We start from the raw sequence: 13,479 nt of genomic DNA on the forward strand, positions 1-13,479 counted from the left end.
ACCAGTGTGCACATTCACTAGCCAGAGATGGAAAAATACACCCCAGCTATAAATCTTGTCACATTTCTTTTCTCAGGGATCTCTTTATTTCCAAAACACAAACTTAAAGTCAGAATAAATTAACTTATATAACTGGCTAATAACCACCTGATGCCTTTCCAGCTTCAGCCAGCTGGTGAAGGAGAACACACATACTTCCCCTTTAGTAACCCTTTCCAACTACTATGGAGAGCCCCACACTAGGCCAACACTGATCGGTGGCCTCTGCTGCCCCTTCGTAAGAGTCAGGAAGTCTTATACATGTCTCCCTATAGGTGACATACTTGCTCATATTAATGTACTTGTGATTACAGTTCCCAGTTTTAAAGGGCCCAAAGGCTGTAACAGAACACTGGGATATGTACGTGTCCCAAGGCCCAGTGCCCTGTTGCAGGGCCTAAACTATTTAAACATTTCCCTAAAGTAACCATATGGCATTTGATATTTTTCCCAGGTGATGACATTTATCCCGTTAGTCCAGGTGTTGATAAAAGGGGCATTTATTGAGTCTCTGAAATGGTGAAAAAGACATTAAAATGTTATATATTGTATTCCTTACTGCTCAAACTCAGTTACTGTGTATTTGAGAGATCTCTATCTGACTGCTTACTCCCTATTAGGCAAAGACAGCTGCACCTTTGCCCTTGTCTGATAAAATGCACATTCCACAGATATCAAGTCTGTGAGGTGGGTCTGTTTTGGGGAGTGGTTCTGAAGCACAGGATCAGAGAGTAGCAATTGCATGGTATTCTGGGAGGGACAGAGATCAGTGCCCCCCCATGCCTTGTCACCATGTATCTGTAAGTGGACACTACACAACAATGTGTATGCACATGCATGTATTTTTAACAGAGTAATTTATACACTGTAGCCAGCTCTGGGGTGGGGGTCTATTTAAATTCTCAGTTCCTTCCTTGGAGAGGGCAGATGGAAGATAGCAGTCTCCAGGAATAACGTGGGCATTATGGGAAATGCTGACAGCCTTGTGCTGGCAGCTGTTAACAGGCATGAGAGGATTCCATATGAAAAAGAAACTAAGTGAGGACAACATGTAAGAACTGGTATGTCAGAATTGCCCAGTGTCTTCTCCAAGCATGATTAGCATTCCAGCTTCCTGTAAACCAAAATACTGAACATGCTGGGCTCCCTGAACTGAATGCCCCTCATTCCAATCTCACAAATCTAATTTGCATAATGATTGACTCTGCATGGTCAAGAGAATAGGTACATTATTATTTGTATTATTCTAGTACCCAGGAGCCCCAGTCATAGACCATTGTGTTAGGTCTACAAGCACAGAACAGAGCATACAATCTAAGTATAAGACAAGAGACAACAGAGGGATGCAGACATATGGACGGGAAGTAGAAGGAAACAATGAGACAGTGCTGGTCAGCATTATCAGCAGCGGTCTCAGCCCATCAGCAGCTTAACAGTTGTCAAGTTTTTTGTAGGCTTCACAGCAGAGGAGAGTTTTGAGGAGAGACTTCAAGGAAGATAACAAATTAGATTTGCCGATATCATGGGGAGGTTCTCCCAAGTGTGAGGGGCAGCATGGGAAGAATAAAGGTGCTTGTTTGAAAATGTAACACGTGGGCAAGGAAGCCTGGCTTCATGGACCAATCAGAGGTGGGTGTCAACCTTTCAATACTGAATGAGAGATGAGAGGTAGAGTGAGGATAGCTCTTGAAAGGCCATGAAAGTCAAGACAAGTAAATTACGTTTGATACCATAGAGAAGAACCCAGTGGAGGGATTCAAAGAGAGGGGTGATGTCATCAAAGTTGCAGACACAAAATTATGAGAACCTGGCTGAGAGTTTTAGCTGGGTAGATGGACAGGGAAGGTGGTATCTTAGAGATCATAGTCAGAAAGAATCATCAAAACTTAGACATAGACTGGTTGTGATGACCTAAAGATGGGTCTGAGTCAAAGATGATGTTAGGTTATGGGCCTGAATGACAGGTCAGATGTTGGTGTTGTCCACAGTAGATATGTCTTCACTTCTATCTGGCAGTGTGATTCTCAGCTTGAGGAGACATGCTTGTGCTAACTCTGATCAAGCTAGTTCACTCAAAATAGAATCTAGCTGCGACAGTGCACGTGGCTGCAGTAGCCATGCCAAGTACATACATAGTATCTCTGATGGGCACATACTTGGGGCAGCTAGCCACTTGCACTGCCACAGCTACATTCTATTTTTAGTGTGCTAGAACAATCAGCACTAGTGTGAATATGTCTCATCGAGCTAGGTATCACACCCCCAGTTTGGAGTAATTGAGAAAGGAGGTTGCAAGGAGGATTTAGGGAGGAGGGTTAGAATTTCTGTTTTAGTCATGTTGAGCTTGAGCTGATGGCTAGAGAGCCATGAGGAGATATCAGAGAGACAGGCTGAGATTTTATTTTGAACAGAAGGAGACGGGTCTGGATTAGAGAGGTATATCTGAGAATCATCTGTATAGAGATGGAAGTTGAATTTGGGTTTCTAGATGAGATTACTCAGAAATAAAATTTAGAAGGAGAAAAGAAAGGGACCAAGGGCAGAGCCCTGAGGAACACCCACAGAAAGTTGGTGGGGGGGGATGAGGAGGATCTTCTGAAGGACATGCTAAAGGAGCAATTAGAGAGGTAGGAGGAGAACTACAAGAGGACAGAGTCACAGAAGCCAAGAGGGGACAAGATTTCAAGGACAACATGAGTGACAGTATCAAAGCAGCTGACAGCTCAAAACAGTTGAGGATGGGGTACTAGTTCTGACCTTTGGCTATGAAAGAGGTCATTAGACACTTCTGTAAGATCATTTTCAGTTGAGTGGAAGGGATGGAAGCTATCTAGGAGATGATCTAGGGCAGAATTGTAGGAGAGGCATTCCAGAAAGCAATTGTAAACAACATGTTCAGTGAGCTTTAAAATGAAAGAGAAAAGGGAGATGGGGCAGTTGAAGAGGAAAGTGGGGTCAAGGGTGGGTTATTTTAAGATTAGAGAGAATAAAGCATGTTCGTATGGTGAGGGGAAAGAGCCAGAGCAGAGTGGTAGGTTAAGGAGAAGAGTAAGGTAGGGGATGAGAGTGAGCACCTGGGAGAGATCAAGAAATGGGATGGGATGGGGTTACTGGGCCAGAGGAATGGGTTAGAGGAGGAGAGCAGAGAGAAACTTCTGCATCTGTAAATGGGAGAGAAGGAGAGAGTTGTAGGAGAGGAAAGGAGGAAGGGAAGGTGAAATGAGAGAAAGAGGAAGGTCACATCCTATTTTGTCAGTTTTCTCTCAGTCAGGAAGAGGGGAGAGTTTGAGGAGTGAGTCAAAGATGGTGAAAAGGCAGGTGGGATTGTAGGCATGAATCAATTAAGTTGGAGAAGTAAAGTTTATCTATGAAGGTGTTAGAACTAAAGAAGAGAATGAATTTCTAATGGAGGAAGTCAACCTGATCACAGGTTTTCCACCAGAGTTGCTCTGCAGTGCAAGAGCAGGACGGGAGGAAAGGAATGTTGGAGGTGAGCCAGGGCTGGGTTGGGTAGGGTGGATCTCTTGTAATGGGAGAGAGAGGCTAAAGAGTCCAGGATGGAGAAGAGCAATGCATGGAGAGAATCAATAACCAAAGTGATGGAAGAGAGGACAGGGAGGAGAGGGCTGAGCAGATGAGAAGTCATCAGTTCTGATCAATTGGAAGTCATGGAGAGGCCGAGTCACAGGGTGTGAGTTGGGGGGCTGCTGGGTGAGGATGAAAGAGACCAGGTGATGGCCAGAGTGGGGGAACTCAGCAACAGAGAGATCAGAGAGAGAACAGTGCTTGATGAAGACCAAGTCAAGTGAATAGTCCTTCTGGTGAGTGAGAGAATTGAACCAGGGCTGCAGGTCAAACGAAGACATGAAGGCGATGAAATGTGGAGCTAAGGGGTTGGATGGGTCATCAACATGGAAGGTGAAGTCTCCAAGGATGAGTGAGGGAGATTGTGAAGAGAGAAAGAGAGAGCCAGGAGTCAAAATCAGTGAGGAAGGCTGATGGGGAGGAGTTGTGCAGAGGGAAGATGACAATGAGGAGAGGAGAGAAAAGGCTTTTGTCCTGAGGAATGCTGATTTCTCCCTTGAGAGTCCCTTCCCCTTTTGACAGTGTCTGCTTCCTTGAAGGTATTTTCCTTTGCCTTGGAATCCTCTCCTTGCTCCCCTGAGAGTTCCTGTCCCTGACACTGTGAGCTGCTACAACTTCTCTGAGGGTTCCTGACACATTCCCTGAAGATGGCATTATGCCACTTTTTCTATTCTGCCCTAGTTTGAGTTAGCCTCAGAATCAACCATCTATAATGGTTTCTAAGGGCCAGAATCTGTATCCCTGCGCTGCACATCTGTGCAGGAGATGCCAACATCCTAGCTCTTGTGCTCTGTGAGCATTGAGGTGCTACAGACAATCCAGTGTGGACATAGATAGGTGGCTATGAAATGTGGAGTTAGCCCCCTTCTGCACTAGCTGGCCACCTAAGGCTGGTGCTGGGGGGGGGGTGTCATATGCTTACACCTCCCAAACGGAAATGTAGAAACCACTTCTTAATGCTTATTATAGAGCCCTCAAAGGCATTGTGCTTGCTTGTGCCCTGTGTAGGGAGAAAACCTTCAACCACTTGCAACAGTGCTTCTGAACCCATTTAACAAGAAGAGCAGAAGATACCATTAAGTCCATTAGGATCTTGCCATGCAGATCTAATGAACCTGTGCAACACTTAGACCGTAAAGAAATAGGCATTATAGAAAACTCCAAAACAAGTATATTGATAGAATGCTAGAATTATAGAGTGAGAAATTCTGGATGCATCATAAAGTATCCCTTACATTTGTTGTTTTATCACTTTATGATCTATTCTGGCCTCTCTCCTTCTCCTCCTCGCCGTGTTAGGTGGGTGGATGGGGTATTCTCAGTTCCTCTCTTTCTGACCCTGAAGGCATGTGCGTGTGGGGTTCCACCCTATCCCTCTCCTCATTGCTTCAGGGACAGGCCCCAGCCACTCATGACAATATAACCACGCTAATGGTGTCAGCCCTAGAGTCCCCCACACAGGAGTGTGCACTGGGTGTTTTTTTTTCTCGCATTACCCTTACCATTTCACAGCAGCCCCTTCCTCAGACACTTCACACTCGAACTCCACTCTCTCTCCAGCCATCACCACCTGGTCCTCTAATGGGTGGCTGATCAGGATTGGAGGCTCTGGAAATTAACAAACCTGTTTTAAACAGGGTCTGGGTAATTGAACACAAAGAGTACTAAGATCCCTGTCACTTCATTTGCATCTTAGTGGGGGAAAGGGACAGGATCTGAGGTAAGACATTTTTCATTCTACAGTAACTAGGGAACAGTGAACTATTCTCATCCATTCCAAAGCACCCACCAATGCACACCATATGGCAGCACACAATTTGCTATGCCAGTTCATACCGTTAATTTTATCTAGTGATTCCTCTATTCTTACATTATGGGACAGAATAAAAATGAGGAATTAATCATTTCTCATTTGTATTCTTCATAACCCTAATTCAGAGGTGTTAAAACCTGGCCCATTTGACATATTTGTGCAGTCTATGTAACATATTTAGCTTATATACAAGATAAGCTTTATTTGTAAAGTATATTTCTAGTCCTCTTTGTTGCAAATACAGTCTTCTAGATGTGAACCAAGTGTAACCTGCCCAATCCCCCACCACTAATCTCATGAGGTGTTAACACTAAAGTCTAAAGATAACACTTGCAGTGTGAGCATTGACCATTTAATTGTTGATCATTTTTGCAGGTAGATTGGGGAAGGGGTTGGGACTGTAATTTTATTTTAACAAGCCTGAATGAATGTTAATGCAGAAGCAGTTCCAGATAGAAAGGGCACATGGTGTGCATCTGGCCCTAACCTGCTATGACCAAAACTGAGCACAATGCTCTGCAAAAACAAAAGGATTACTTGTGGCACCTTAGAGACTAACAAATTTATCTGAGGATAAGCTTTCGTGAGCTACAGCTCACGAATGCATCCGATGAAGTGAGCTGTAGCTCACGAAAGCTTATGCTCAAATAAATTTGTTAGTCTCTAAGGTGCCACAAGTACTCCTTTTGTTTTTGTGAATACAGACTAACACGGCTGCTACTCTGAAACCTGTCATAATGCTCTGCAGGAATAGCCTAATATCTGATATGTCATAAAGTTTGTTTTGTCTCCATTTTATGATGCACTCAGGTGTTATGTTAGCTTGTAACTTGCTGCTGCACAGATTATCTGCCTTCATTTAACTGTGAAGAAAAATGCCTTGTTGTTCAGTAAATAATAGAATCTGTTTCTATTGTTAAGAATGTCCTTTTCTGTGAGATTAACTAGTATCAGCCCTGGTCTACACTGCAGGGTTAGGTCGAATTTAGCTGCGTTAGGTCGATTTTATAATGAATGCATCTACACAAGCAACCCCGTGCTGTCAACCTAAAGGGCTCTTAAAATCGACTTCTGTACTCCTTCCCGGTGAGGGGAATAGTGCTAAAATCGACCTTGCTGGGTCGAATTTGGGGTAGTGCGGATGCAAATCGACGATATTGGCCTCTGGGAGCTATCCCAGAGTGCTCCATTGTGACCACTCTGGACAGCACTTTCAAGTCCGATGCACTAGCCAGGTACACAGGAAAAGCCCCAGGAATTTCTGAATTTCATTTCCTGTACAGTCAGCGTGGTGAGCTCAGCAGCACAGGTGACCATGCAGTCCCCCCAGAATTGCAAATGAGCTCCAGCATGGAGCAAACGGGAGACACTGTATCTGATTGCTGTATGGGGAGAAGAATCTGTGCAGGCCAAACTCTGATCAAAAAGAAGAAATGCTAATATATAAGCCAAAATCGCACAGGGCATATGGACAGAGGCTACAACATGGACACACAGCAGTGCCGCGTGAAAGCCAAGGAGCTCAGGCAAGCCTACAAAAAGACAAAGGAGGCAAATGGTCGCTCTGGGTCAGAGCCCCATACATGTCACTTCTATGATCAGCTGCATGGCATTCTGTGGGGGTACCCTACCACTATCCCACCACTGTCCGTGGACACCTGCAAGGGGGCAGTCTCACACAACACGGAGGAGGATTTTGTGGATGAGGAAGAGGAGGAGGAGAATACGCAGCAGGCAAGTGGTGAATCCATTCTTCCCGGCAGCCAGGACCTTTTCATCACCATGGAGCCAATACCCTCCCAAGGTGGGATCCCTGACCCTGAAGCCGGAGAAGGCAGCTCTGGTGAGTGCACATTTGTAACTACAGTACAGGGTTTTAAAGCAATAGTGTTTAATGTTTGATTTGCACTGAAGACTTGGGATGCATTTGCGGCCAGTACAGCTACTGGAAAAGTCTGTTAACGTGTCTGGGGATGGGACATCTCCATGAAGCTCTCCTGGAGGTACTCTGAAAGCCTTTGCAGAAGTTTTCTGGGGAGGGCTGTCTTATTTCATCCTCCACGGTAGGACACTTTACCATGCCAAACCAGTAGCAAGTAGTCGGGAATCATTGCAGCACAAAGCATGGCAGCGAATGGTCCTGGGTTTTGGTCGCATTCAAGCAACATTTGGTCTTTATCTTTCCGTGTTAGCCTCAGAAGAGTGATATCATTCATGGTCACCTGGTTGAAATAGGGGAATTTTTGTAAGGGAACGGTAAAAGGACCCCGTTCATGCCGGGCTGTTTGCGCTTGACTAAAAGGGATCATCCCATAACCACATGGCGGGGGGAGGGGTGAAGAGATCATCCCAAATAGCCATGCTGAGGGGTGGGGGAAGTGTGTGCTGCACATCCACCTGAAAACCGCAGCCCCTCCTTTTAAATGGCAAATCCAACCGGCATTGCTTGCTATGGGAAAGGAGGATGCTGCAGTTTGAAAACGTTCCCACATGTTATGAAGGCATTAGAAGCCAACCCTGCGTACCCTTTGACTTACCATGGCAGCCTGGAAACTGAATTCTGTTGCCCAGCTGTGTGTGATGTGTCACCATACTGGCAGAAGCTCTATATAAAAGGCAAAATGTGACCGTGTACCTAAAGCACATGTGCTGTCAGCTGTGAATTGCTTAATTCACTGTGAAAGAGTCTCCCTTTTGTTCTCAGAAATGTATCATCTTAAATTTTACTCTCCCTTTTTATCCCCCTGCAGGTGCAAATGTTTCTATGCTCCCCCTATGATCTCTGTCCCTGAGGTTATCGCAGATTAGAAGGTGAAAAAAACCGCACTCATGATGACATATTTTCTGAGCTCATGCAGTCCTCCAGCATTGATAGGGCACAGCTGAACGTATGGAGGCATTCAGTGGCAGAGTCCAGGAAAGCATTAAGTGAGTGCGATCAGAAGAGGCAGGATGCAGTGCTGAGGCTAATGGGGGAGCAAACTGACATGCTCAGGCATCTGGTGGAACTACAGGAAAGCCAACAAGAGCACAGACTACTACTGCATCCACTGTACAACCCGCCTGCCCTCCTCCCCAAGTTCCATATCCTCCTCACCCAGACGTCCAAGAACTCGGGCAGGGGAGGCTCCGGGCACGTAGCCACTCCACTCCAGAGGATGGCCCAAGCAACAGAAGGCTGTCATTCAAACAGTTTTGATTTGTAGTGCGACTACAATAAGCAATGTGGCCTTGTCCTTCCCTCCTCCCCTCCTCCCCCATCCCATCCCACCCTACCCCACCTGGGCTACCTTATCAGTTATCTTCCTTTTTTTTTTAATTAATAAAGAAAGAATGCATGGTTTCAGAACAACAGTGACTTTATTTCCTTTGCCAGCTGTGATCGAAGGGGGGCAGGTGGTTGGCTTTCAGGGAATTAAAATCAACAAAGGGGGCGGGTTTGCATCAAGGAGAAACACACACAACTGTCACACCATAGCCTGGCCAGTCATGAAACTTGTTTTCAAAGCCTCTCTGATGCGCAGCACGCCTGCCTGTGCTCTTCTAATCACCCTGGTATCTGGCTGCTCAAAATTGGATGCCAGGCGATTTGCCTCAACCTCCCATCCTGCCATAAACGTCTCCCCCTTACTCTTACAGATAGTATGGAGCACACAGCAAGCAGTAATAACAATGTGAATATTGGTTGTGCTGAGGTCTAACCTAGTCAGCAAACAGTGCCAGCGAGCTTTTAAACGTCCAAAGGCACATTCTGCCACCATTCTGCACTTGCTCAGCCTATAGTTGAACTGCTCCTTACTACTGTCCAGGGTGCCTGTGTATGGCTTCATGAGCCATGGGAGCAAGGGGTAGGCTGGGTCTCCAAGGATAAAAAAAGGCATTTCAACATCCCCAACGGTAATTTTCTGGTCTGGGAATTAAGTCCCTTCTTGCAGCTGCTCAAACAGCCCCGAGTTCCTAAAGGTGCGAGCATCATGCATCTTTCCCGGCCATCCCACACTGATGTCGGTGAAACGTCCCTTGTGATCCACCAGTGCTTGCAGCACCATTGAGAAGTACCCCTTGAGATTTATGTACTGGTTGGCAAGGTGGTCTGGTGCCAAGATAGGATGTGCATTCCGTCTGTCGCCCCACCACAGTTAGGGAAACCCATTGCAGCAAAGCCATCCTGGGAAATATGACCTGCACATTTCCCAGAGTCACTACCCTTGATAGCAGAACGTCAGTGATTGCATTGGCTACTTGAATCACAGCAGTCCCCTCAGTAGATTTGCCCACTCCAAATTAATTCCCGACTGACCGGTAGCAGTCAGGCATTGCAAGCTTCCCCAGGGCTATCGCCACTTGCTTCTCAACTGTCAGGGTAGCTCTCATCTTGGTATTCCTGCGCTTCAGGGTGGGGGAAAGCAACTCACAGACTTCCAGGAAAGTGGCCTTATGCATGCAAAAGTTTTGCAGCCACTGGGAATCATCCCATTCTTGCAAGACTATGCGGTCCCACCAGTCTGTACTTGTTTGCTGGGCCCAGAATTGGCGTTCCAACCAGCCCCACTGCCACCATGATGTCCCAATTGCCACATCCCATGTTTTCAGGAACATCTGTGTCCATGTCCTCCTCACAATCGTCCTCGTGCTGCCGTCTCTTAGCCAGGTTCTGCAGATACTGCACTATAATGCGCGAGTTGTTTACAATGCTCACAACAGCAGCGGTGAGCTGAGTGGGCTCCATGCTTGCTGTGCTATGGCGTCTGCACGGGTAACCCAGGAAAAAAGGCGCGAAATGATTGTCTTCAGTTGCTTTCACGGAGGGAGGCAGGGAGGGGAGACTGACGACATGTACCCAAAACCACCCGCGACAATGTTTTTGCCCCATCAGGCATTGGGAGCTGAACCCAGAATTCCAATGGGCAGCAGAGACTGTGGGAACTGTGGGTTAGCTTCCCACAGTGCACCGCTCCATGAGTCGATGTTAGCCACAGTAGTGAGGACACATTCTGCCAATTTAATGCACTTAGTGGGGACATACACCATCGACTGTATAAAATCGATTTCTAAAAATCGACTTCTATAAAATCGACCTAATTTCGTAGTGTACACATATCCTCAGAGTAGAGAAGCAGGACATAACAATAAATGGTATTAGAGTGGATCTGCTTCTCTTGCTGGTGGTTACTCACCTTTTACAAATAGTTCTGTGAAGCTTTTCTCCTCATGAACCACACATTGATATGCTGCATCATCAGATAGGGAGCAGTGATTGATAGTCAGGATCCTCTTATTCCCAACAGCCTCAAAAATATATCTGAAGAAATGCAAACAGAATCAAAGTGTAATTCTCACCAAGTCTGTCCCTTAGAGCCAGCCACCCTGTTCTGGTGCATGTGAGAAGGGAGGGAAGGCCTGGGTTAGAGGAGTGGGAGGGACTTTGGACCAGCCACCCTACCTGGCAAAGGGGAGAGGAAGACTGTTTGAGAGTTATCCATTTCTAGAATGCTAGTGAGAGATGGGGGGACACAGAGAAATATTTACAAGAAGAAGAGAGAGTTAAGCAAGGTGTGACGGGGTATACACACCTCATACTGAGCAGCAAGGGGTTAAGGAACCATTCTGAGCTCAGACAGCCCTACCCTGCCACATCTGTAGCAAACACACCACTTGGAGGAGGAATTAAAAGGCAGGGGAGCAGCTCATGTGGTGGCAGACCAAAGAAGAAAGCACACCTGATATTGGCAGCTCCACAAGAGATGAGCTGAGGGAAGGTAGAATCTTTCCCTAAACAACTGTCCAAATGTCTCTCCCTGAGGGAGGGAAGAAAGGGTTTGCTGCAGAGACAGCTTGAGAGGGAAGCACTCCCTCTCATATGAACTCTGGATTTCATTGGTCTCCTTTATTTGTGTTTGGACTACCCCAGCAGGGGAAAGCCCTTGGACTGAGCTGGGCCATACCACAGGAGGAGGCAGTTTCTGCCTGAGAGAGAAGAAAGACCTTGCTACATGCTGCTGTCTGGAGGTGCCTTGTGGTGAGCAGATGACCCTCATGCTGCCTTACCACAGATGATGACCTTAAGACAATTGCAGGGAGGTGATAGGAAGTGACCCAGGGAGGGCTGCCTTAAGAATTCCAAGCTGTCAGATCACTGATAGCCCTCAAAGGGCCCTGGGTTGGAGCCTGATGCAGAGGAAGGGCCCAGGCTCCCCTATTAACAACCTTCCCCACCCCAGTGTGTCACTGGGCAGTGCTCCCCAACCAACCTCGAGCGAGGGCTGTGTCACAAGGATATTGCCCTTCTTGTTAATGGCTGCTAGAATGCCAGCCAGTACAAGTATTCTCCCATGTAGCCTCACTATAAGCCTGATTAGCCCCCAATTATATCTCAACAGAACTTCAGCACAAAGTCACTTCAGCGGTAGCTGATGTCCTGTTACATCTAAATAGGTCCCATATCACAGGAAGGACAATCTCACTGGATCTTAAATACATTCAGAAACAGCAAGATATAATCTGAGGACTTACTTGCTAAGTGGGCAGATGACAATGTTCAATTCCATGTGCAGAGAGTGAGCACGGGGGAAGGAGGGGAAAAGAAACAGTGATGAGAACTGCAAACTGAATGTCATTTCACATGTTAACTGGCACTGCACCCACAATGACACACCCATAGTCTTCCTCCATCTTTCCCTTTCCCGTCTGATATTCCCCCTGCTTTCTTTATAGCCTCCCCTTCCTGAAGATGGCTTGGTATCTACAGTTGTTCCAGACCGTAACACTCTCCAGGATGGATTTCCCAGTCTCTTTTCTAATTTACCTGCCGCTCACTTGGATCTCCTGTCCATTCTTCAGCCATTTCACTTCGGCATCTGGGTTGGCAAGTTCAACCATTAGCTTGATCTTCTGTCCTTTGTCCACTTGGTAAGCAGGATCCAGTTTCTGGAGGAATGCTGATATGAAGAACCATTACAAAAAGGAGATTTTAATAATTTTTCTTTGCTATGTTTCCTTTTTTTGCAGCCTAATCTGGAGGAAAGGAAGTCAGGAAAGGAAAGGCGGTTTTTACACCTTTCCTATTGGTTTATCGTCTTAATCCTTGCTCTGTTTTTTCCGTATCTGCCCTCACCCCTTCTATCTTTCTTTTCCAAATGTCTTATGCTTCACCCTCCATCCTTTTCTATGATTCTGTGGCCTGATCTAGACTAGGATGACGTTAGCTAACATGCTAATTAGCATGTTCTAAATCTAGTATAGATAAGGCAGTGTGTAATTTAACCAGTTTAGCACATGTTGAGTTAAAGCCTATATTTCTCACTAGGATTTCCCTTGATAACGTATTAAAGGTAGTGTGCCTTGTCTACACTAGACTTTTAAAATGTTAGCTAACATCCTACTTTTAAATCCTAGTCTAAACAAGACCCATTAGATCACATAAGCAATGGTGTCTGGGGTGTGGCTGAGAAGTCCTTGTCTTCTGCAGAAGATAAAATTGACCACTCCTGTTTAAAGGAACGATTGCTGGCTAAGGCACAGAGCAGAGTGTTATAATACCAGGGGAAATCTAGCAAAATGAGGAAGGTATGTAATTTCCAAGAGTCATAGTGAGGTAGTTCAGAAGACCTGGTGAAGGTCTTATCTTTGGGAACAGGCATCTCAAGTATAAAAGACTATAGGAAAAGTTGGAAGAACTAGTTAAATCATGTCCCTCTCCCCTATTCACCTGTATCAAATAATGTTGATATTGGAAACACCCATGGCTAATAAGATAAGAACAGATATTTTAGGAAGAAATACAGCTCTCCAACCTGTACTTTTCTTCTCCTCCTTTTTTATGCGTTTGAGGCGTTTCAGCATTCCCCGTAGGTCTGTTATGCCATACTGGAAAGCAATTTTCTCATACTCAGAAGGAGGAGCTCTCCGGAGGATGTCCCAGACATCAACATCAGGTTGTAATTCAGTTTTTGGCTCACTTTTGCCAGGAGAGGAGTAGAATGTTAGAATGACACACTAGAAAGAACTTCGAAAGAAGCCATAAACTTGGCTAGCTGTGCATT

At 45.9% G+C, this 13,479-nt stretch overlaps 1 protein-coding gene across 1 annotated transcript in view; it reads right to left on the bottom strand.

Moving 5' to 3' along the window:
• MYBPC3 (myosin binding protein C3) overlaps positions 1-13,479 on the bottom strand; it is a 148,959-nt gene that overhangs the window by 87,876 nt on the left and 47,604 nt on the right. Inside the window, exons 12-16 of the mRNA XM_043515805.1 lie at positions 13,231-13,400; positions 12,243-12,375; positions 11,951-11,953; positions 10,615-10,739; positions 5,127-5,232 (exon numbers count right to left, since the gene is read on the bottom strand). Of these exons, the coding sequence (XP_043371740.1) occupies positions 5,127-5,232; positions 10,615-10,739; positions 11,951-11,953; positions 12,243-12,375; positions 13,231-13,400 (537 nt within the window). The remainder of the gene's footprint in view (positions 1-5,126; positions 5,233-10,614; positions 10,740-11,950; positions 11,954-12,242; positions 12,376-13,230; positions 13,401-13,479) is intronic.

Source organism: Dermochelys coriacea, chromosome 6 (genome assembly GCF_009764565.3).
Source record: "Dermochelys coriacea isolate rDerCor1 chromosome 6, rDerCor1.pri.v4, whole genome shotgun sequence".
Lineage (NCBI taxonomy): Eukaryota > Metazoa > Chordata > Testudines > Dermochelyidae > Dermochelys > Dermochelys coriacea.